Here is a 25,249-nt window from a genome sequence, read left to right on the forward strand (position 1 = left end):
TTAGGATTGAATGATTTGATCTTGAAGCCAAAGGGACTTTCAAAAGTGTTCTCCAATGTCACAATCCGAAAGCATCCATTCTTCAGCTCTCAGCTTTCCTTTTGGACCAACTCTCACAGCCATACATTACTCCTGGGAAGACCATAGCTTCGACTATACAGACCTTTGTCAGCAAGTTGACATCTCTGCTTTTTTACAGCTGGTTTGCTCATGCATGCGCTTCACACATGCATAGGTCAATGGAAATTGTGTGCATGCACAGAACTAAAAAAAAAGATGGCAGTGACAGCAGCAGCAACTAGGGAACTGGTTTGAGGGTGTGACCAGCCTGGGTCGCTGCTGGTTCTGTGACCCAGGTCAGCATACCAATACCGGTTCGCCGAACCAATAGGAACCCACCTCTGATCCAGCCCAACATTTTGCTTGATATACTCTGCATATAAATTAAATAAGCAATATAGCTTTGTGATATTATCCCTATTTTGAACCAATCAATTATTCCATGTCTGGTTCTAATTTGCTTCTTGAGCCACATGCACATTTCTCAGGAGATAGGTAAGATGGTCTGCTACTCCCATCTCTACCACAATTTGTTGTGATCTACACAATCAAATGCTTTAGCATAGTCCATGAAGGCAGGAGTAGATGTTTTTCTGGAACTCCCTTACCTTCTCCATAATCCAGTGTTGGTAATTTGATCTCTAACTCATCTCCCTCTGAAATCCAGATAGTACTTCTCATAGTTTTTGGTTCACATATTGCTAAAGTTTATCGTATAGGATTTTGATCTTGTTAGCATGTGAGATGAGTGTACTTTGATAATTTGAACATTTTTTGCCCTTTGGGATTATAATGTAAATGGCCTTTTCTAACCCTGTCCATTCTTGAGTTTTCTAAATTTGCTGGCATATTGAATGTAGCACTTTAAGAGCATCATCTGTTAAGATTTTAAATAGCTGAGCTGAAATGCCGTCACCTCCGCTAGCTTTGTTGTTGGTAATGCTTCCTAAGCTCCACTTGAATTTGCACTCCAGGATGTCTTGCTTGATGTCAAGGATCATATGGTGATCAGGCATATTAAAACCATCGTTATCACATTGTTGTATTATTATTATGTTCCTTGGTCATTGTTTATTATTTTACTTCTGTTTACTCTCTTCTTCATTTTTGTAAAGCAGCCTAGAATAGCCACATGATGAGATAGGTGGCAAATAAATTTAGCAAATAAATAAATACCCACAAACCTGATGCTACCACTTCCTGCAGGTAAAAGTGGTCATTTTAATAATAATAATTAAATATCTTATTATTTAATAATAATAATAATAAGATGAGGGAAAGGAAGCATGACATTTGGAATATTTTTCATCCTTAAAATAACTCTGCTTTGGGTAACATAACCAAGAGAGAACTGGGAGAGTGACTCATATTGGATCCTCCACATTCTAAACCAACATTTTTGGCTTAGATTGAAGCAATTGCAGGGATTTTTCTTCTTCTATACCCTGTATCTGGATTCAGTCTTTTTTTAACTTGATCTTCATTTTGATAGTTTCTCCCTCAATGGAAAATTTGGTTCCATTTTCTCCTCTTTTTCAATAAAAATAAATTTATTTTATTTATAAGTAATTACTTAATTATATAAAATAATGACATTAAAAACCCCTCTTTTATCTCAGCTGTGAAAATCTGTCTTATTTTTATGTATTGTTAAAGCTATTTGCTGCCTAACTTGCCAAGGAGCTACACTATATAGCTTTCAACAATAAAAAGGAAGAATTGAAAAGAGTGTAAAGAAAGCAGAAGTACAATAGCAGAATAATAAAATAAACAATGAAAAAGAATAACGGGAGTACATCTTTTTAGAGCTGAGGTCGTGCAAGCCACTTCAGCTGATTGTTAGCTGCAATTCGGCAGTTCATATCTCACTGGCTCAAGGTTGACTCAGCCTTTCATCTTTCCGAGCTGGGTAAAATGAAGACCCAGATTGTTGGGGGAAATATGCTGACTCTGTAAACTGCTTAGAGAGGGCTGTAAAGCACTATGAAGCGGGATATAAGTCTAAGTGGTATTGCTATTGCTTTTTTAAAAGGACTCTAATCCCTTGTTTAGGAGCGGAGTTGGTAACTGAGAAGAGCTGAGCGTTTGCTAGCCATAAGTCCTTCCTGACCCTACCCAGAGTTTGCAGCAGATATTTTCTCTCTGCACCCTGATAGAGAAACAACAACTAAAAGATGGGTGGATGGAGAGCAAAGGGCAAGCGGGGAGGTGGCGTGTGCTATAAATCCAGCAGCCACTTCCAATATGGAACTCCCTCATTTGGTCCCCTGGCCAACTGGCAGAGCCAAGTCTTCAGATTCCTGCAGAAGGGTAGAAAGGTGAGAAAAGTTCATCAGGTAGCCTGGACCTCTAGGCCATTAAGAGTTTTCAAGGTCATAACCAACACCTCGAACTGTACTTGGAAGCAGACTGGTAGCCAGAGAAGTTCATGAAGCAGAGATGTACATAATATGTATTTTGTCCCCTTGTCCTCTGCTCTCTACCTACCCATCTTAGAGGCCACAAAGACTCACTGCCACACTTTCCCAACTGAAGCTTCCAAATAGATTTCAAGGATAGTCCCATGTAGAACTGTTGCAGTAATCCAGATGAGAGATAACTAAGGCTTGAGTAATGAGTGCAGGGAGTCATGATCAAGGAAAGTTCTCAGCTGGTATACAAACGAGAGTTGTGCAAAAGCTCTCCTAGTCACACCTGCCACCTCCTCTTCAAGCAGGAGATACGAGTCCAAAAGAACTCCTAAATTGTGTTGGATTAAATGTCCTTCTGGGTTCAGTTCCAAATGGGGAAAAAGACACTGGAAACATGGAGGCTGCTTGGAAAATGGCTTAATGATGGACAGGATCACATGGCTTGAGCTCCTGAACAGAAAAGGGGGGATCACATGCTTCAAGATGTTGGGTGAAGAAAAAAGGGGCAGAGATGCTGAAAGTCCCTGGTTTAATGCCCTCTCTGGGCTTTGAACTTGAGCTTGTATTCTGATTGGTTGTCAGATTCCCATGGGACCATGCAGGGGCAACTCTGTAGACTGTCTCCCAGGCTTACTTGACATTGCTGGGTGATGATGTAATCTTCCCAGGTGCCATGTAGTGAGATGGATAAAGCAGTGGTGGGTTCCTGCTGGATCGCACCGGATCGCGCGCGCTCCCTTTCAGCGCTCCACCTGGCTCGCGCGCTCCCTTCCAGCGCTCCACCTGGCTCGCGCGCTCCCTTTCAGCGCTACACCTGGCTCGCGCGCTCCCTTCCGGCGCTAAAGCCGGAAGTACAGTCTTGCCCCGCCCCTGGCGAAGCAACGACGCCTGCCTGCGCTCCACCAGCTCGGCTGGGAACGGAGATGTTTCCTCAGCGGAGCGGAGCACCTGAAAAGACTTTTCAGGCGCCCCGCTCCGCTGAGGAAACATCTCCGTTCCCAGCCGAGCTGGTGGAGCGCAGGCAGGCGTCGTTGCTTCGCCAGGGCCGGGCAAGACTGTACTTCCGGCTTTAGCGCCGGAAGGGAGCGCGCAAGCCAGGTGTAGCGCTGAAAGGGAGCGCGCGAGCCAGGTGTAGCGCTGGAAGGGAGCGCGCGAGCCAGGTGGAGCGCTGAAAGGGAGCGCGCGCGATCCGGTGCGATCCGGCAGGAACCCACCACTGGGATAAAGGATTAATACTATCATGCCTTAATCCCATCACCCTGGAGCTGAAGGGGCGAGATCTTTGTTATGTAGAATAGACTGGCCCAGGCCTTAATGGCTTATTGACAAAGAGGTGGGGGAATGAGTTTCTTCCTCCCTTTTAGAGAGAAATATTCTGCCCTTTAATATTTCCTAAAATATTTCATTTTCTAGGTGAGAGGTGGGTGCTAACTTCCTACTCTTGCAAATTGGGTCTGAATGAAGTAGTGTAACCATATCCAGAACTAAGGATGCCAAAAACTTGGATCCTGAAACTCCATGCAGCCAAAGCCACCCAGTCTTTCCAGAGTTCAGCCAATCCATTCTTCTCTATCCAGTTCTTTACATCCTCCAGGCATCATGAGAGGGCAGAGACACCATCACTTGGGTCACTATGTGTAGAGATGTAGAACTGAGCATGATATCTCAACCGATTGTGACTGATGAACTCACCTAATAGCTTCATGTAGATATTTAAAAAGGGCAGTATGGTGTCCTGTGGGATAATACAAGTGAGCAGTTGGGGGCTGGATACCATTAACACTTATTGATTTTGACCTTGGAAGGAGCTGAACCGGCGCAAAACAGAGATTCCCAGCCTCAGCTTGTGTAGCTAGCCTAAGAGGATACCAGGATCGATAGTATCAAAGACTGCTGAGAGGTCAAGGAGACCAGGAATGGTTGCACTATCATTCCACTCCCACCAGAGAGTGTATCTCTTTAGAGCATCCAGGGCTGTCTATAGCCGGGTTTGAATCCTGACTGAAGAGGGTGCAGAAAATCTGTTTCATCCAGGACTTCCTGAAGCTTATCAGCAGCTACCTATTCTACCACATTCTCCCCCAAAAAGGGAAGATGGGAGATTACATGAAAGTTTTCCAGGTAGGAAGTGACTTTTTAAAGAGGACAAACTGGGGCCTTCTTAAAATGTCCCAGGAATGTATCCTTTTGCAATGAAGAATGCATGAACCCACCTGAATGGTGACCCTCCTGGAGGCTTTCATCGGCAGGAGGGACAAGGGTCTAATTGACTGGTAGTTACATTGCAAGAATAGAGGACATGTTCGCTTCCTTAGGTCTAACAGGGACAAACTGTTCCCAAATTATGGGTCATCTCATAGACCAGTCAAGGGTTCTAAGCAGGAATGAATCAGCAATTTTATCTGATGGGGTCAACAAATTCTTCTGCATGGCCCTGAAGATGATCATCTGATTGTTAAATTTATTGAATGAGTTTGGTTTTATCACTGTACTTTAGAAAATTACTGGTAAACAGGATAAATGAAAACATTGGGTGATGAAAGAATGAAAACCTTATGGTTTAAAAGGATACCGAAATATTGTACATCTTCTAATAATCAATGTCACTAAGCAGCTTGCAAACTTTCCAGCACCACTTCGCTTGATGAAGAGGTCTGGGCTCCTAAATTATGACATTCTAACCAATCATCCCATTATGGACTATACTTATTTCCATGAAACCACAAGGCTGTCTTGGAGTTTTTTCTTTCTCTTAGTAAGAATTTTGCCCAGGATTTTTAATGAGTCAGTCCTCCAAGAGGCAGGGTGGCAGAGGAGAGCGAAGAGCAGAAAAGATAAATTAACAAGAGTTGGCCAGAGAGAGGAATCGGCAGAAGTGGATTTCTTTCGGCTTTGCTAGGCAGCTGCTTCCTGATTCCGGTTTGCGGCGGCAATAACCGTCCGTTGCTGTAAGAAGCTCAAAAGGAAGAGCGTATAAGGCAAGGCTCGCAGACGTGTGCAGGTAAAACAAAAACAAAAAAACTCCACCTCTGCCTTTTCCTCTTCCTGCTCTCAGTTGGGGTTGGGACGTATTTGTTTGCATCTTGTTTCGGAAAGGGTGAGGGCAAGAATAGTGACTTTGTACCGGGGTTGCTCGGTCGCTGGGCTTGCCCCGGGTCTGCCTTCTGTTTTTTTTTATTTGGGTGGTTGTGTTAACTTGGAAGAAACAAACGAATGGGAACATTCGGGTGAGATTGTGGAAATATAACTGTTAGTCGACTTATCAAGTCCGTCCTGGAATCTTAGATTACTATAGCAAAGAAAATGTGGAGAATGTTGTCCCCAGGGCAAAAAGTTGATGGAGGTTCTAAGGAAAACTCGGTAGCAGTTACACTAGTTCTTTGTTCTTTGACGAATAGATATGAATTTTAGAAAATACCGCGTAGATCTGAAGATTGTGACATGGCATTGTAAGGGGAGCATAACTTTTGGTTATTCAGGTGGTATATCTCTTTTCTTGCAAAAAAAGTGCTGTTGACATACAAGTCTATGGAAGAATTTTGCCCTTATTAAAAAGGAGACTTGTGGAAGAAAAAATTAATAGTGCTTTCCAGGAGGATAAAGGAAATGATTTATCAGAAATGGTGGATTTTGACTCTTACTAGGCAATAAGAAAGGCTGGCTGATTCTGATGTCTCTTTAAGATAAGTGAAATGTTATCTGAAGGATTTTGCCCTATTAAGAAGATGAGAATGTACTCAGACTTCTGAGTCAGAGATAGATGAGTGGTGGACTTTTGCCCATTTGAATAATACAGGATGTGGGTTTGGGGTGAGAGATGTTGAAGAAGAAAGGTGGGATGGTCATTTGAGTTCTACTATGTGACATACAATATGTGGAAAGTATATGGCTATGTGACATACAATGGTTGGAAAGGAAATATTGTAAGACAATTAACTATGCTTTTATGTGAAGTCCCTGATTAAAGTCCCTAGTTTATCTAGAGCTGCCATATCTGGGCTGCAAAAAAAAAGGATAACCACTAGATGGGAGGAAAGAGTTTCTGTTCTCAGTTCTGTATTAAATTCGCTGGAAGTTTGCAGCTTGGATAGGTAGCCCTAATTTCTCTAGGAAGTTTTAGTATAGTAGCTCCTATGACCAGGATAAGAAGAAGACAGGGCTTTTATCTGGACATCTTTCCCTAAAGAAGTGATATTTTGAAATTTACATGCATGGCATATATTTGGAATTGTTCACCCATATGTTTAAAAATTGCATCCTGCAGGAGTGATTTGGGTGCATATATATGGGCTGTGCAAATCCAGTTCTTCAGATAGAACTTCCATGGTGGTCAAAGGTAAAAAGTTCATTTTTTTTCTGTGTTGGAACCCATTCACATCCATAGAAACTGAATACTTGTTTAAAGTATTTGTCAGTCAGTCATCTACTTCCAAGCTTTGAGCAGATCATATATAAATGTTGCCATTGAATTTTGGTTTTTAATATGACAGAAGGCTTGAGCACAATTATATTTAAATAAGTTAATTTAAATTTAATTAAAACTGATAATATAATCAGCCTGGTTTTTGGTGACTTCACCCATTTTTTTCTTTTGGTCCAACTCTCTTCTTGGAAGGCAGAACCCGACCTCAAAGTTTATTGTTGAATTTGGACTGGAGTGTTCTATACCTGTGTAACTAATTAAGAGAGAAGGAACGAACTGGTACGGTACATCATCACAGATTTATTCACTTACAAGTAAAATCATATTTCATACTGAATTTTACATAATTTAATTAATTATGCTTTAGTTTTTCTAATACCGTTTGCTATTTCATTCCCCTTTATTGCTTGTACCTTCTTTCTGAAGTCTGTCCAATATTTTCTCATCTTTCCAGAACAGTGACACTTACAATGGACTGTGCTATTATTCTCAGTGGAAAGTTGCCAGTTACTAAGTACAGTAATTGTATTTCAGCCCCAGAGCCTGGATGTTATGGTTGGTAGAACCTAAAATAAACTGTCCAATTTCAGCATAGAACCAGAATCTAGAACTGAAACCTTTCTTGAGCTTCACAGGATATTGTGTATCTCCATGTTAGTAATTTAAAGAAATAAAAATATTTTTATTTTTATAGGTTATCAAAAGTATATCGGATTCTATTGTTATGATCACTGTCACTGTTTTATTTTGGAAATTGGTAAAGGTATTTTTTTATGCCAATCACATGGGATGTTGGAAAGAAATTATCTACTGTATAGAGGGGCCTGGGAACACTATCAGCAGAATAACTCTTTGTAAACTGAATGGAATTAGATCAGATTTAGTGTGCTTGGAATAGTTGGTAAAAGAAAGATTACATTTGAAAATGGTGTGGATCAGATATGGGGATGTGGAGAAAAAACCCAAAATATATCCTTATGGGAGAGATAATTAGATACCATATTGGAATTTTGATAACTATGCTTTCTAAATTCCGATTCTTTTATCCTTCCAGCCTCTCTACCAAGAGCAAAGCACATATATAGATTAATATACTGTATGTATAATCACTGCTGGCAAGGAGGTTGGAAAGAATTCCAGAAAGCATGTTCTGTATATTTTATGTGTTTTGACAATTATGGCAATAGTATATCTGGATTTCAATTAAATAATCTTATAGAACTGCAGCAGAGAAATGTCAACAACTATTCAAATTTCCAAATAACAACTGTCGTTAATTTAAGGGCCAAGGGTGTTGCTAAAAAAACAATCACAACATTCCTTCCCTCTCTTTAGTCTCACCTACTTGTTGAAACTTTGAATGTTGCCTTCTGTGCAGGGATCATCAGCCTTTTTGGGCTAAAAGCACATAAAAAGTAAAAAGTTAAGGTTTGATGTTACTTCTTATTCTATTGCAATGAAGGGAGTCCGAAATCAGTGCTTTTTCTTTTTTTCCTTCTTCCGTACACGTTTTCTCTTCTCTTTTTCCTCCCCTACTTTTCCTATTATTTGCTTTTGTATTTTATATTGTAAACTAATAAAAATGAAAAAATGAAAAAAAATATGACATTTGGAATTTTGAGAACACATGCAGGACTTACTTTCAATTTGACTATAGTCCTCTACTTATAACCACAAGTGAGATCAGAATTTCTGTGGATAAGCAAGGTGGTTAAGTGAATCACATCTAATTTTACAGCCTTTTTTGCCACAGTTAAGCAAATCACTGCAGTTGTTAAGTAAACTACATGGTTGTTAAATGAATCCACCTTACTCCCTTTAACTTTGTTTGTCAGAAGCCTGCTGGGAAGATCACAAATGGTGATCAATGACCCTGGGATTGTAAATACTTGCTAGTTGCCAAGTGCCCAAATTTTGATGTTGTCTGTGGGGATGCTGTGACAGTCATAAGTACAACAATTATAAGTCACTTTTTTTGTGCCATTGTAACTTCATAGTTGCTAATTAAATGGTTGTAAGTTAAGGACTACCTCTACTTTAATGGAGATAGCAAATCACGAAACTGTCATAAAATAGAAGGCAAGGTACTTATTTCTCAATCATTCAAGGTGCTTATTCATGAATGGTAGGGCCTTTATGATGTCCAAGAGCATTGCTGGAAATGAATATAATGCCAAAGGCTGATGCTTTCTTTTGTAACATAACTAAATTTTAAAATGTTTTTTTCATGTATGGTGGACTTGCAATAAGGCTAAAGCTTTTTGGATAAAAATATGGTGGGTTATGCAAAATGTATTTAAGAAAGGAATACAATTTACTCCGCAAATGTTTTTATTGGGTATAATTAAGGATTTTACTAAAGGGGAAACAAAATTGGTTTTGTATATGGTTACAGCAGCTAGGTTGTTGATTGCTCAACACTGGAAAAAAGATTCTTTACCGACAATTGATCACTGGATTCAGAAAGTGGCGGGGTTTGCGGAAATGGCAAAAATTTCAGCTTTCTTAAAAGGTCAGAAGCAGGAGAATTATACACAGGAATGGGTAAAATGGATTGATTATATACAGAATAAATATCAGACTATAAAGTACTATGTAGCCTTTAGGTAAGAATGTTTAGATTGACAGATGAACAGAGTAAATAACATATGGGATGTTTGGAATTACTGGAGTGGTGCATAGCGGAAGTCAGGGGGGTGGGTTTGATTGAAAGGTGGGGGAGGGTTAGGGTGGAGGGTGGGGAAATATATATGTATAATTAATTTAGAAGATGGGACTAATGGGATATTGTTACTTTAAGAGAAATTTATGTTATGATTTATATATGTTCAATTAATTTAGAAGATGGGGTTAATGGGCTATTGTCACTATAAGAGAAATTTAAATTATGATTGTTGGGAGATGAGGGGGTACAATATTTGAATGAGAAACTTATCTTAAGATGGGGGGAGGGAAGAGGGTATAGTATTTGTATGTGATCTATATTATATGTCGGGAGGGGGGTAAAAAGGGGGGGGAATTTGTTGGTATAAAAATTTTTCAATTAAAAAAAAATGTTGATGGGGCAGAAATTATGAAGGAAGCCAAGTGGACTTATTCGTCTCATTGCACTCCAGGTTATCATCTGTTGGTTAAGTGTGTTTCAACTGATTCAGCAAGCTATCATTTGTAATAGCTGATACTACACATTGGAAGTCAATTTAATTAGAGGGTATTTGATATACTACTTCTTGTAAACAGTAGAATACATCTGTTTATATTAACAGAGGGGACTGAATGGCTGGTTCTGTTATTCCATGTTTACAAATAGCACTTTTCCCCAGTGTATCTTTCAGATATGTTATGACTATTATCTCTGGAATATCCAGCTCAGATAAGCATCCTGAGAATGTATGGTTTTTAACTCCTAGGATTCTCTAAGTAGCTAGGCTACTGCTGAGAATAAGCAAGGAGTAAAAGCAGGGAAGTGCTCAAGTTGAGAAAGAAAGGAGGCAACCAGAAGACAGTTGTATCTCAAGAAGGGAAAGTGCATAGTTCGGGTACGTTAATGTCTCAACCTGAGAATATAATCGATAGCTATAATTTGCTTGCTTTATGACACTTGATAGTACCTCACTTATCTGGAATGTACCTGAGCAGTTGCCTTTCGCTTGAGCGCCTGCCAGCTCAGACAATCTTATCTTTCACCCATTAACAATGCACATCCTGCACTTGCTGAGCAAAGGCCATCTCTGCCAGGCAGAATAGTTGCCATAAGCAACTTCCGTTTACCTTGTATAATTAAATCCATAGAAAAATATTCTTAAGCTTCACTAAAGGCAGAACATAGCCAAATAATGCTTGGAGCCACCCTGCCTGAAAAACTGGATGGATGTGCTGCTAGGGATAGAGATGGAGGCTGTATTGTATTCGGCAACAGCAAGCATAGCAAAGTTAGCAAGGGATCGATAAGATTTTTTTGTTTCAGCCTTCCTAAGAAAACTCTGACTGTTTTTGTATATAAATCTTGCTTTGTCTACACCAGAGGTGTCCAAACTTGGGAACTTTAAGACTTGTGGACTTCAACTCCCAGAATTCCCCAGCCACAAGTCTTAAAGTTCCCAAGTTTGGACACCCCTAGTCTACACATTGGGTTCCAAATCTAAACAATAACTTTTGAGGCTTGCTGCCTGTTACAAAACACAATGTTGTTTTTAGAGTTCCAAGCTAGTATTGAAAAGATCTAACATTAATTTTGTTGTTGTTAATTGTGAAGTTGTGTCCGACCCATCGTGACCCCATGGACAACATTCCTTCAGGCCTTCCTGCCTTCTACCATCCATCCTCTGGAGTCCATTTAAGCTCACGCCTACTCTTCAGTGACTCCATCCAGCCATCTCATTCTCTGTCGGCCCCTTCTTCTTTTGCCTTCAGTCTTTCCCAGCATCAGGGTCTTCTCCAGTGAGTCCTTCCTTTTCATTAGGTGGCCAAAGTATTTGAGTTTCATCTTCAGGATCCTACTTAGGTAGTATCCTACTTAGCAACAAATCCAATAGTCTAACCTACATTACAGAGTTGTAGACAAAACTACAGAGAAGGAAGCAGGGAAGTGACACTTTGTCCTAAGCTCATTGAAAAAAATATGAAATACATTAAGATAGTAAAGAGAGAGACTAGTTTGGTACAATTTGTATGCTCTGCCTTGGAGAAATATGTTGCTTTGTTGTATCAAGACACATTTTTTAAACAATACAAGTCTGGTACCGTATTTCTCTGAAAATAAGACAGGGTTTTATTTTCTTTTGGCCCACGAAATATGGCCTTGGGCTTATTATAGGGGAGGGCTTATTATTTTCTGGGGCAGGTGAGAAGCGAGGTGTGCCTTTTACCTTTCCAGCTCCGTCATGTTCCTCGTTGTGCTCAGGGAAGCCGCTAGTAAAAAAAAAACCTTCTTGCGAGTTCAATACAATATAATACAATACAATACAATAGTAGAGTTGGAAGGGACCTTGGAGGTCTTCTAGTCCAACCCCCTGCCTAGGCAGGAAACCCTATACTGTTTCAGACAAGTGGCTATCCAACATCTTCTTAAAGACTTTCAGTGTTGGGGCATTCACAACTTCTGGAGGCAAGCTGTTCCACTGATTAATTGTTCTAACTGTCAGGAAATTTCTCCTCAGTTCTAAGTTGCTTCTCTCCTTGATTAGTTTCCACCCATTGCTTCTTGTTCTACCTTGTGCCTTGGAGAATAGTTTGACTCCCTCTTCTTTGTGGCAACCCCTGAGATATTGGAACACTGCTATCATGTCTCCCCTAGTCCTTCTTTCTCTTAAGCTAAGCATACCCAGTTCCTGCAACCGTTCTTCATATGTTTTAGTCTCCAGTCCCCTAATCATCTTTGTTGCTCTTCTCTGCACTCTTTCTAGAGTCTCCACATCTTTTTTACATCGTGGCGACCAGAACTGAATGCAGTATTCCAAGTGTGGTCTTACCAAGGCATTATAAAGTGGTATTAACACTTCACGTGATCTTGATTCTATCCCTCTGTTTATGCAGCCTAGAACTTGTTGGCTTTTTTGGCAGCTGCTGCACACTGCTGGCTCATATTTAAATGGTTGTCCACTAGGACTCCAAGATCCCTTTCACAGTTACTACTACTGAGCAAGGTACCACCTATACTGTACCTGTGCATTCCATTTTTGTTGCCTAAATGTAGAACCTTACTCTTTTCACCATTGAATTTCATTTTATTAGATAGTGCCCAATGTTCAAGTTTGTCAAGATGCTTCTGTATCTTAAGCCTATCTTCTGGAGTGTTGGCTATTCCTGCCAGCTTGGTGTCATCTGCAAATTTGATGAGTTCCCCATTTATTCCCTCATCCAAATCATTGATGAAGATGTTGAAGAGTACTGGGCCTAAAACAGAGCCTTGGGATACTCCACTGCATACTTCCCTCCATGAAGATGCAGTTCCATTGAGGACTACACGTTGAGTGTGGTTGGTCAGCCAGTTACCAATCCATCTGGTGGTGATGCTGTCTAACCCACATTCTTCTACTTTATCCAGTAGTTCAATCAAACTTCTTGAAGTCGCGAGAAGGTTTTTTTTTACCAGAGTCTTCCCTGAACACAATGGCGAGGAACGCGATGGAGCTGGAAAGATAAGAGTCGCGCCTCGTAGCCCAACACCGCCTGCCTCGCCCCAATGGTAAAGGCAGCCTGCTTGGTTCCCTTCCCCGCTGTCCCTTTAGTGAGGGGTGGCAGGTGGGTTGGGAGAAGTGAGGAGCGCCTCTTACTTTTCCAGGTCCATTGTGTTCCTCACCCTTTCACCCATTGAATCCCCTTGTAAAAAACCCTCATGAGTTCAACTCATGAGGGTTTTTTTGCAAAGGGCTTCAGTGGGCGAAAGGGTGAGGAACGCGATGGAGCTGGAAAGGTAAGAGGTGCGCCTAGCGTCCCAATACTGCCCACCTCGCCCCAATGGTAAAGGCAGCCTGCCTGGTTCCCTTCCTCGCCGTCCCTTTAGCGAGTGGTGGCAGGTGGTGGTGGGGGAGAAGCGAGGCGTGCCTCTTACCTTTCCTGGTCTGTTGCGTTCCTTGCCCTTTCACCCATTGAATCCCCTTGTAAAAAAAACCCTCATGAGTTCAAGTCGCAAGGATTTTTTTACAAGGGGCTTCAATGGGCGAAAGGGCGAGGAACACAGCGGAGCTGTCAGTCTCTGGTAGCCCTAGGATGCTTCTCCCCCCCTATCTGCCACTCCTGGGGTGAGGTGGGCAGTATTGGGACACGAGGCGCGCCTCTTACCTTTCCAAGTCCGTTGCATTCCTTGCCCTTTCATCCAGTGAAGACCCTTGTAAAAAAAAAAAACTTGCGAGTTGAACTCATGGGTTTTTTTTACAAGGGGATTCACTGGACAAAAGGGTGAGGAACGCAACGGACCTGGAAAGGTAAGAGGTGCGCCAAGCTTCTTTCCCCCCACCTACTACCCCTCGCTAAAGGGACAGCGGGGAAGGGAACCAGGCAGGCTGCCTTTACCATTGGGGTGGGCGGTGTATTTTTGTACAAGAAGGAACAGTTGGGAGGGGGTGATTGCATTGCTGGCCTGCTGCTGTTTTTGCGGTGGGCTCTTTTTGCATGGGATGGAAGGGCGGGGGGGTGGAAGCACTTTGCTTTGCCTGCTGCTGTTTTTGCAGCTGGCTCTTTTTGCGTGGGAGGGAAGGGTGGGAGGTGGAAGCACTTTGCTTCGCCTGCTGCTGTTTTTGCGGCGAGCCCTCTTTTTGCCCCGCAAGCTGTACTGGTAGGTGGTACAGTGGTAATGGCGGGGACCGGTTGCGCATGCGCTTAAATAGTTGGGGGCGGGCTTATTTTCAGAGGAGGGCTTATTATGGCGCATGCTCTGAAAAGCCCGATTGGGCTTATTAGCAGGGCATGTCTTATTTTGGGGGGAACACGGTATATGATAAGCACAAACCTATTGTTAATTTTCAAGGCAGGTGACTCAGTGTATTTTGAATTAACAGATTGTCAGCAGCTTGGAAGTGTTTAAAGTGTCAGTCTTCTGCATAGGGTTGTTCTTGCACAGATGCTTGGTTCCTTGACATTTATAAATTATAGATAAGCTCCAAATCTGTTTTAGGTAGATACTCACATTCAATGGTTTGCGTCTTAAGTGATCAGAATCATAAGTGGTCACCATACCAAGCCCTTAAAATCTGTCTGATGTTTGGTCTTTTGAAGGGTCATCTAGTTTTTTGGATATTTGGGGTGTGTGAATGCAATTATTTATAATCATTAGATATTTCTTTTATTGTTGTATTCCGTAAGGTGCTCAAAGTCATGGCATTGAGATGTCCTTAAACTCCATAAATACATGAACACAGACTTAGTGAAGCATAAACAGGCAGTATCGGAAAAATCAGGGAAATTATGGAGTTGGCAGAAATACATAGAGCAGTATTTCTCAACTTTTTAGTGACTTTAAGATATGTGAATTTCAGTTCCCAGAATTCCAAAGCCAGCATGACTAATTGGGGAATTTGGGGAGTTGGTCCACATACTTTAAAGTTGCCAAGATTGAGAAACACTGGCATAAAATTTTATTAGGGGTAAAAATCATTAGAAGAAGGAATGGAATGGAATAGAATATTCTGATTTATAGTACTTAATATATCAGCCTTTTGATCAATGGCTCATTAATTATATCTTTACACAGAAGGAACATTATTCTGTAACCTTCATTAACATTTGTGGCAGTTGCACACAAGTCACTGCAGTACAAAGCTTTTGTTCTATTGATTTCAGGGAGAAAGATGGAAAATGTAAAATAACTATTGCCATTTCATCACTATGGCAGATCATACTGCATGGTTTCATTTGGTACCAAATGATGTTGCACAGAATTGTAAAAAAAAAGGCACGCAGAATAATCATAAATAAGATGTTAAGGATGCATGATGTACTGATTCAAGTGATGAGTATTTAAATCTTACAAGAACCCATGCATAAAATAGACAGGCCTTAACACAAAAAGAAAATGGAAGGACAGATGGTTTTGTCTTCTTAGTAAAATGCCTAGGATTAACTCTGCTCAAGCAGGTTGTATATTAAATCCTTCTAGAAGAAGATATTACAAAAATAATTACCATCATCTTTTCAAGTTAGGTTTTTTTTAAAAACCAAAATATTTTATGTTTGTTTTCACTACACAGGCAATCCTCGACTTACGACAATATTTGAGCCCAAAATTTGTGTTGGTAAGCAAGACAATTGTTAAATGAGTTTTGTTCCATTTTATCACCTTTCTTGCCACAATTGTTAAGCGAACTGCTGTTGTTAAGTTAGTAGCATGCATGTTAAGAGAATCTAGCTTCCCATTGACTTTGCTTGTCGAAAGGTCCCAAAAAGTAATCACATGATCCTGGGACCTCGCAACCATCATAAATACATGCCAGCTTCCAGGTATCCAAATTTTGATCATGTGGTCATAGGAAGGCTACAATAGTTGCAAGTATGAAAATTGATCATAAATAACATTTTTCAGTGTCATTGTAACTTTGAATGATCACTAAATGGATTGTTGTAAGTCAGGGACTAGCTGTATGACACTCAGAATTGCTGTAGAGTATAGGGTGGCTTGTCAGATTTCTATAGTAAGTTCAGATTCTCTGAAATCAGTGATTAAAAAATCACTTTTCATGCATTTGTTTATTTTCAGTTAGAGTGCGACTGGAATTTTTGTTTCAAATTAATATAGATCAGAAATAGCTACTGCTTTTGAATTCACAATTCAAGTGCCACATTCCAGGCAAGTCACCAGTAATACTATAGTTGGGAATTAATGGGTAAACCTAAGATTATGGTATCTACATATCCTTAATTATTGATCATAGCAGTGAGTAGGTCTGAAAAGCCATCTATCATTCCAAAATTCTTTCAGAGTAAAGCTATTCTAGAAACTGGGAGGAGTTTTAAATGACATTCTAGACCAGGGGTGTCAAACTCACATCGGCACATTGTCATCATGTGACGTATTGAAACTTTTCCCCCTTCGCTGAAGTGGGGTTGGGGGTGGCCACCACGTGATGCATCAGGCCTGCTAGCCATGAATTTGACACTCCTGTTCTAGACCAATCCACTCTTTCTGCTCAAGTCTTCCAACAGATGAGTTGATCAAAGCAGTCAGGATTAATTCTGGTTAGTGTTGTACAAACCCTGGTTTTGTTGTAACCCAAAGTATTCAAGTAAACTACAGGAACATAAGAACAGTGCAGCTAAATCATGCAGTGATGCTCATCTAATCAAGGATTCTGCATTATCATGGTCAATCAGATAATTCTGAAAGTGTGGAAAGCAGAATGAAAATCCTCTTCCATTGTCTCTTCTCAGCAGCTGAGTTAGAGATTGGCAAAAGAAGTTAAGGAAATCCTACTCAGGGAGCCATGTGGCACATTGGTTAGGGTGCAGTATTGCAGGCTAATTCTGCCCACAGGCAGGAATTTGATCCTAACTGGTTCAAGGTTGACTTAGCTTCCATCCTTCCAAAGTCGGTAAAATGAAGACCCAGATTGGGGACAATAAGCTGACATTTGTAAACCACCCAGAGAGTGCTGTAAAGCACTACGGAATGGTATATTAGTCTAAGTGTTATTGCTTTTGCTACTCTCACAAAGACAACTTCTCAGCAAAACACTCACTCCAAATCTGGAATTGTTCTTTTGCATGAGAAAAACCTGCAAATTTTGTGCAAACGACACACTTATTTCTTCGTGTAAATATAATTATGCAAATCATTGCAATATACTTACAAACTAGGTTGATTTACATCAATTCATCTTGACTTGTTTGTTCAAATTCAGATTTCTTACTATGTGTATGTTTTTATTACTCGGTGAAATTGAAGGCTTGGATGAAGTATGTTATTCTAATAGGGAGAAAAAGAAAAGTAAGTGACAAAAGTGAATAATTATAGTTAGCTTCATTAGTTAATAAAGGCAGAAAAACACACATTTCCTAATCCATCCATTTTAATTTATTCAGTTCAGGAAACATAATTTGTATGTGAAAATGGTTTTGATGTGAACCTGCTGTGCAAATAACAGTATAGTAAAAGTTCACACACTGAGCTTAAAATATATCTTACTTTGCTATGGTTCACTAAACAAGATAAAGAAAACAACTACATTCAAATGTCACATAAAGCCATAAACCATGATTTACAACTGACAGAGATTGAATCCCCACATGCAAAACTTTTGGTTAAATACCTTTCCACACCACTGGTTGATCATGCACAAAAACAATTATTAGAAAAGGGATTAAAATGTTCAGACTTTGCAATGCTGCAATGTTGTAAGTGTGAAGTGTGAAAACCACTTGTAAGTTACTTTTTTCAGTGCCTTTGTAACTTTCAAATGTCACTAAAAATGGTTGAAGACCACCTGTAGTTAATCACTTAGAAATACACATAGCCATCCTTGATGTGTGACCATAATTGAGCTTTGAATTATGATTGCAGTGGTTGTTAAGCAGGTCACCAGATAGTCATGCCCTAATTTACCTTTTGGGTGGCAGTCATTAAGCAAATGCAGTGGTTGTTAAAAGAACCTATTTTCCCCAAACGCCGTTTTTTGCTGCAAATCACAAATAAAACAACAGAAACCCATAAAACTCACAAAAATAATGTGATCACAGGATACTGAAAACAGCCATAGGAGCAAGCCAGTTGCCAAAATGCAATTACAATGACCTTTGGAAAGGTTGCCGCTATCTGTTCTTTAAAATCAGATCTGTAATTAGCTAATTAGGTGGGGAAGTCCATCATAACCTCAAATGATCGCTTGCAAACTGGTTGATAAGCAAAGACTACTTGTGCTTAATCTCATAAATTACTCCGTATAAATCCCCACTAGTCATTCCAGGCTCAAACTAGGCCACAGCTAGGGGATTTTTTTCATGCTGCATGTTCAAAATAATTTGAAAAATATTTTAAAAGCACGAGAGGAATTTATTGATAGATAATTTGCTTCTAATCTTTGAGACATTTTAGGAACCCAGGGTTCTAACTTTTGGACTTGACAGAAAGCAATCTTGTGCCGTAAATTTTCCTGAACAGGACAGAAATGTTACGCATAAATGTTTCAGAGTTATTATACAGTGTTTGAAACATGAGTTAATACTTGTGAATTTGTTTATTTTATGAGTAAGGCCTTTGTTCAATTATCTAAAGCATTTCCAAGAAGAGGTAATTACACTTGCAGTCTATTTAAAAAAATTTTTTTTTAAAAAAACACACGATTAAGCAGAGAGAAAGTCATGGAGAAATCTGGCTAGCCATAAAGAAATGCAGATTTCTTCATTTAAAATTTAACTCTATGCTGCCACAATAAAAACAAACACATTGACAGCTTACATAGAAGAGGTCATTTGAAGGAATGTACTCAAGCAGACTTTAGGATTCAATATTTTCCATCCTTTGTACTCCCATAGAAACATTAAAAGTTTTCAGTTTTGTTTGCATTTAATCATGAGCCAGCATTATTCTCACACTTATATCCTTGGATCTCTTGTCTGTTGTTTTGGATTGGCACCTCTGGTTCCTATCATCCCTTTCTCGGTGTTTCCTCCCCATTTCCCTCCCACTCCCTTTTTATGGCTGGATGCCAGCAACGCAAAGTGAAGATGAAGGGGGTGGATGGCAGATCTGACATCAATGGTAGATCAATGCATCCAAATAGACTGCTGCACAATGGAAACTCTTCTATCTTGTGTCATGCTTCAGGATTTATGATAGAGTTCACCTAAGGCTCATTTCCGTAAAGGGAACCACAATTAACTGTTATGTGAAATTACATCCAGTACCTCCCTTTGTAAGATTCTCTTTTCTACTTCAGGGAACTCAACTGACCTTAAAAAACAACAACCAAGAACTTAGGCAAGATGTATTCCCTTTCTTCCCTTTGTTTCTGTCTTCAGCAAGAAACAGAGAAGGACTGAGACGTTAAAGCTGCAGAGTTCTGCATGACTGTTTCAATTGAATTCAGGGCAGCTTACATCTGGGTAAATACACATAAGATCAGGTGACAAACTGAGAACCTGTTTGCTAAGGGAGGATTGATGCATAAAGGGTGTAACTGAATAGCTGCTGCAACAGAACCAGAAAAGTATTGACAATTGTACAGGTGAGATGGGTCAGAGGGCCACGGGTAGAAATGGGGTTCAGTTTTGTTTAAGAGGAGCCACCTGAGCCTCTATCCGCAGGAGGATTAGGTGAATCAGTCATAGCAATACCAGGGTGGTTTCTTCCTCTTGTTAAATGCTAATTGTTCTCTCTTCACTAGGAGGAAAAAATCCACCTTATGCTATATGCTAAATTTTGCAGCAGGAAGAGAAAAACAGAGGAATCTACATTTTGCAGTCACCACAACCTCTGCAAGAGGGAAAACCAAGCTTAGTGCATGTGATGCTTCTGTGCACCGTTTGTGCTTTGGAATAGGGATGGAGGAAAAGAATGAAAGTAGAAACAAGGCTCAAGTGGGGTTGGGGATGAATCAATTTTTGTGTATGAGAGTAAGAGCAGTTTCTACATATTGCTGTGCAGAAGTTGAAAGCAAGATTATCCAATGTCTAAGGTTTAGATCATGAAATCACTGCCTTGTTTCTAGAATGTCAGAAATTAGGAGGCTGAGATCTTTTAGAAGAGACTGCAATGTAAGACAAAGCTAAGACTAACTCAGCATGATAGGGAGTAAGCTTTGTGGTATCTTTTTCAGGCAGGCTGTTGGCCAAAAAGGAGAGCTTGATTATAGCTAATACTCTGGATAAATCCTTACAGACATGGCTATACAGCAAAACAAAGGTCACAATCTGGAATTTTTCCTTCATTCTGGATCAATGGTTTGTTTCCTTCATAGCAGACCCTGGAAAAGAAGACAACTCTGTATCCTGTTTTGTGAGACAGTACAAATGGACATAAGATTGATTTCTTAGTAAGCCTCCATCAGGTTGTGCTTTGAAAGAGGAGGAAAACTGTCACATTTAGATTTTGCATAGTGATTTGCAGAAGAGGATTTTAAAAATCATCTATATTCCAATTTTTGACTAGGATTTTAGAATCACATCTATATAAATCATTGAAGGGACACTTTAAAAACCTGAGTTATGGGCAAGGAATTATTTGTGAAAAAAGGCTATAATTTTTGGAATAAAGAAGCAAAGCAAAAAGAAAGTAGTTATGATTAAGAAATACAGATACTATCTGATAAGGAAATAGAACTCTACAACTAATATAACTGAAATGCTTTGACCACTGCACCATATGGGTGATATCATTTCCTTGGGATCAGGATGTCTGAGTACTAATTTGTCTATTTTTTTTTCTTTTCTCATAGCCACAGCCCTCTGAAGGTGATGATCTGGAGATGAAGACACATTCCCAAAAAGTGCATTGCTGATGCTTCCTTGGTTCATGGCAAGAGAATACAGTCTTCCCAGGGATGGGTAACCATGAAAAAGAACTGTCATCTCCTAAAAGGGCATTGCCCCCTTCCCGGTCGAATAGCACTGTATCTTCCAAACACAGCATCGCTTGGCAGGTGTGGATCCTTTTGACTGTCTACAAAACTGATCCCTACATGTCCCTGGGATTGGGGGAGGAACTCCAGATCAAATGTTTGACTAGATACATCTGTTTATTGTGCTTGGGTTAATGGGTGCGTTGGGGTGGGAAGCTGTGCTAGGTATTTTATGGTCCACGGGCCACATCTGGCATGTGGCATTGGCAATGGGGCCTTGGCACGGCATTGGAGGGTGCAGGAGTGGGAATACAGGGTAGCATTGTTGGCCCTCCACCACAATCCACATTTCTCATATGGTTCCTTGAGAAAGTTAATTACCCTTCTTTGTTCTAAATGCTACTAAATAGTAATTCCTAATATTGCCTGTGTTGTTTGTATTTTCTGGACTGTTGAATGTGGTAGTTCAACTCTGTTCAAGGATCTATCTACTCCAGACTGCAATACAGGCAAAGTACTTGGTCTTGAACTCTAACTGGCAGTGATAAGGGGCTGCAGGATAGTGAGTGATGTCTGGATAGTTATAGCCCAAGTCATCAAAGATCTCCTTTTGGATTAAAGCTCCCATGTTTCTAACTTTTTTTTTTACATAGAGTTCTGAGAGCTGGGAAGTGATAGATGATTTGCACATCCATAGTGGGGTCATCCAGCAGCCAGAAAGGCAGGAGGGTTACCTGTTAAAGAAGCGAAAATGGCCCTTGAAAGGCTGGCACAAGGTATGGTGTCAATAAAGTGGACTTTGTTTCTATGATTCAATGGTGGGCATGAACTGCAACTTTGCTCCTTGTTGTCCCGAGTTGTCCCTACTTGTCTTGCTATCCCCACTGATCTGAATTAAATAATTATAGCACTAAATTAACACCTCCAATTCCAAGCCACTCTAGCTCTCCTGAACCTGGGAGATAAAGTGAATGTTGGTCTCCCAAATATCTGCTGGCTGCTTCTGTGAATTTCAGGAGTTGCACTTCAGTCTATCAGGAGACCGATAAATGACAGGTGGTTCTTTCAAGAGTTCTTACAATGATTGTTGTCATAATATGTGTGAATTATTTTGGATGCTTTGGGATTACAATTGTAGGCATATTTAGCTGTGAATAATTCTTAATGGAAATTAATGTGTCTCATTTTCAAGTATTGGAAATTCCAAGTATGTCCAAGGTGCCATACCAAGCATTAAAGTCTACTGCAATTGATTGAGATCATTCTAATGAAATACAGGGTCATCATCACTTAAGAACACCAGGACTTCTATCCTTATATGACATAGTTGTAAGTGACTACACCACTTAGTAATGACATGTCCAGCAAGCCAGATTGTTGTTATTAAACAAGGATTACACAGGTCATTAAGTGAGGAAATGTTTCTGTTATTAAGATATTTCTAAAGTGAATTGTGCCCCATTTTATTACCTTTTTTGCCTCATTTGTTAAGGAATTCATATTTGTGAAAATAAATTACAAACAATCTAGCCTGTTTTATAAAGTTTAACGAGTACAATGAAAAAGAGTTCAAAGTTTGGATAATTTTTTTATTGGAATATTTAAAAGATGTTGAACAACAGGTCAATTTTACAATTGTCTCAGAACAATCCCCTAAAAAGTGAACATCAGTGTAAGCAATAAGAATCTAGGGATGTGGTTGACTAAACTCAAGAGTGGAATTAATTTTCAGAGAAAAGATATCTAAGCAGGACAAAAGCTTAAAGTACCTATTTACTTTTAAAGTATTTATTTACTTTATTTATATATTGTGGTGGTGCAGTGGTTAAAATGCAGTACTGCAGGCTACTTCTGCTGACTGCTGGCTGCCAGCAATTCAGCAGTTCGATTCTCAACCAGCTCAAAGTTGACTCAGCCTTCCATCCTTCCGAGGTCTGTAAAATAAGGACCCAGATCGTTGGGGGCAATATGCTGACTCTGTAAGCCAGTGCTCCCCAACCTTTTTATCGCCGCGGACTGGTAAATGTTTGATAATTTTTCCGTGGCCCGCTTGTTTTGATTTAATAATTTTAATTTAATTGTATTTAAACATGCCTTCAAAATAAAATACAGCTACACCAAAAAATGAATATAAAGTGATTTATTTTATTTAACTCACTAGAATGCCAAATCAATGAGAACCCTGAGCTTGTTTCTTTGCAACGAGATGGTTCCATCTGGGGGTAATAGGAGACAATGACACCCGAAGTGTGTTGCTTATGTCCAGTTTATTCCGTTGTTTTGTTTTGGTTGCTGTCACTGCAGAAAACCCCGCTTCACACAGATAGGTTGTCGGAAATGGCAATAGGGATTTAAGTGCTGTGGTGGCAATCTCAGGGTATTCCGCCATGACTTTAATCCAGAACACCGGCAGAGTTGTTGTCTTGAACATAGTTGCCAGCGTGCCCCTTTCAATACAGAGATGCCTCAGCATTCCCCCTTTCAATACAGAGATCATCGTGCCATAGTGCTGAGTCTCCTCAATAGCAGAGAACCCCCGCCCCCCCCTCCGTGCACTTATGCCTGAACCCGCACAGCAGGACCCGCTCCCTGATTGGCCAGGAGGAGCATCAGTGTAACAATAGCGAATTTTCATTCGCTATTGTCACACAATGGGCGGGCTTTGGAGGGCGCAATGCTCTGTGCCTCGGCCGCCCGCCACAGTGAAATGATTTGAAGTTCCTCGGGCGGCCCGGTGCCGATTGATCCACGGACCGGCACCGGTCCGCGGCCCGGGGGTTGGGGAACAAGGCTGTAAGCCACTTAGAGAGGAGCTGTAAAACAGTTCGAAGTGATGAATAAGTCTAAGTGCTATTGCTATCTCACCTTTAATGTTTTTATAAATTATTCAAGGAGCCTACACAATACTTCTGCATCCTATTTTCCCCACAACAATCATGAGACGTAGATTTTGCTGAGAGAGAGTGACAGGCCCAAAGTTACCCAGCCAATTTTGATGCCTAAGGAAGTACCTAGCATTCACAAATCTCCTGGCTTCTAGCCTGGTGCCTTAACTACTATACCAAATACTGACTGCTGGAGGAATGGAATATGCATTCTGAACAATGGCATGACTGGTGCTTAGAATTTTGATTGGAATACTGAACAATAAATAAATAGTAGAATATTAATTATTCTATTTATGCTATTCATGCTTATGATCTCCATTTTTAGTAAACAATCTAAACCAATTTTTCCAATTGGTGGACTACAACTTCTAAAATTCTCAGCTGGCATAGTCCTTGATTGAATTGGAAAAGACTAGTCTAGAAACCAGTGAATATGATAAAAGCAATTTTGAAACTATATTGTCCAACTCTTTCAACTTTTAAGGAATATCATATGATATAGTTTATTGATTTTATTCAATCAAGTCCAGTACTATTGATTTATTCTTTCCCCCTTTTTCTCTCTCTTTCTCTCTCTAAGCGTTATTTTGTTTTGGAAGATGGCATTCTGAAATATGCCACAACACGCCAAGATGTGAGTACAGAATAGTGGAATTGGGAATAACTGAGTGTCATATACCAATATTTACAGGAATCCTGATGGGGACAAAGGAGGGCAGTTAATTTACTGAGAAATATATTTAAGAAAAGGTCTTATATAATTTCTCTGTGTAACTATATTTGTGATATTTTCTCTAGGTCTTGAAGGGGAAGTTACATGGCTCCATAGATGTTTGTTTGTCAGTCATGTCAATTAATAAAAAGGCCCAACGTGTGGACTTGGACACAGAAGAGAATATTTATCATCTTAAGGTATACATGGAATGACCCAGGATGAAAGGAAAAAAAAAGATCGGTGGAATTCTGCAATCATATGCCAATTCATCCTTAATCTCTGGCTTACAAATGCTAAGATGTTCTTTCTCCGTTGTTCAAAATCTGAGAACTGGTTTAAGAATGTATGTGATGGAGAAAGGCTTGAACTGACAAATTATACCTGAAAATATGTTTTTGCAAAGTTATTGTGTTGGGTGCACAAAACATTTCTCCATGTGTTAAAGCAGGAAAATGCTTTGCAGAACAATAATACACTAATATCTAAAATATGTCTGTAGAGTTCAGCAGGCATAATAGTATCCTCACCGAGCATTTTGTTTGCAGCTGCTTATCATTCTCTGGATCTCTGGTAAAGGATAAAGAGTCCACTTGTTCTCTTTTGTGAAAATAGAATTCAAATCCCAACTGAATATTTAAAGCCCATTCACGGTAGAAGTATTTATGCATACGTATGCATGCAGGGCACAGCTGAGTATATGGCATCTTGAAGTTTGATCGTATTCATCATTGCTAAAAGCAGGAGTTAGCTTCTAAGTTATATTT

The 25,249-nt window shown here is 40.0% G+C and overlaps 1 protein-coding gene across 7 annotated transcripts in view; it reads left to right on the plus strand.

The window, feature by feature from the left end:
* The first annotated feature begins 5,346 nt into the window (after positions 1-5,346).
* Positions 5,347-25,249, plus strand: part of OSBPL7 (oxysterol binding protein like 7) — a 47,367-nt gene continuing 27,464 nt past the window's right edge. For 3 of the 7 annotated variants that reach the window (XM_081969721.1, XM_081969727.1, XM_081969726.1), the window contains exons 1-5: positions 5,347-5,472; positions 20,760-20,963; positions 21,536-21,658; positions 24,351-24,404; positions 24,569-24,682. In XM_081969721.1, coding sequence (XP_081825847.1) covers positions 20,865-20,963; positions 21,536-21,658; positions 24,351-24,404; positions 24,569-24,682 — 390 coding nt within the window. In that variant the 5' untranslated portion in view covers positions 5,347-5,472; positions 20,760-20,864. Of the gene's footprint in view, positions 5,569-6,735; positions 6,808-19,344; positions 19,429-20,759; positions 20,964-21,535; positions 21,659-24,350; positions 24,405-24,568; positions 24,683-25,249 lie in introns of all 7 variants that reach the window. The other 4 variants (XM_081969724.1, XM_081969723.1, XM_081969725.1 and 1 more) reach the window with 4 other exon arrangements.

This window comes from Natrix helvetica, assembly GCF_964273705.1.
Source record: "Natrix helvetica genome assembly, chromosome: Z".
NCBI classification, from domain to species: domain Eukaryota; kingdom Metazoa; phylum Chordata; class Lepidosauria; order Squamata; family Natricidae; genus Natrix; species Natrix helvetica.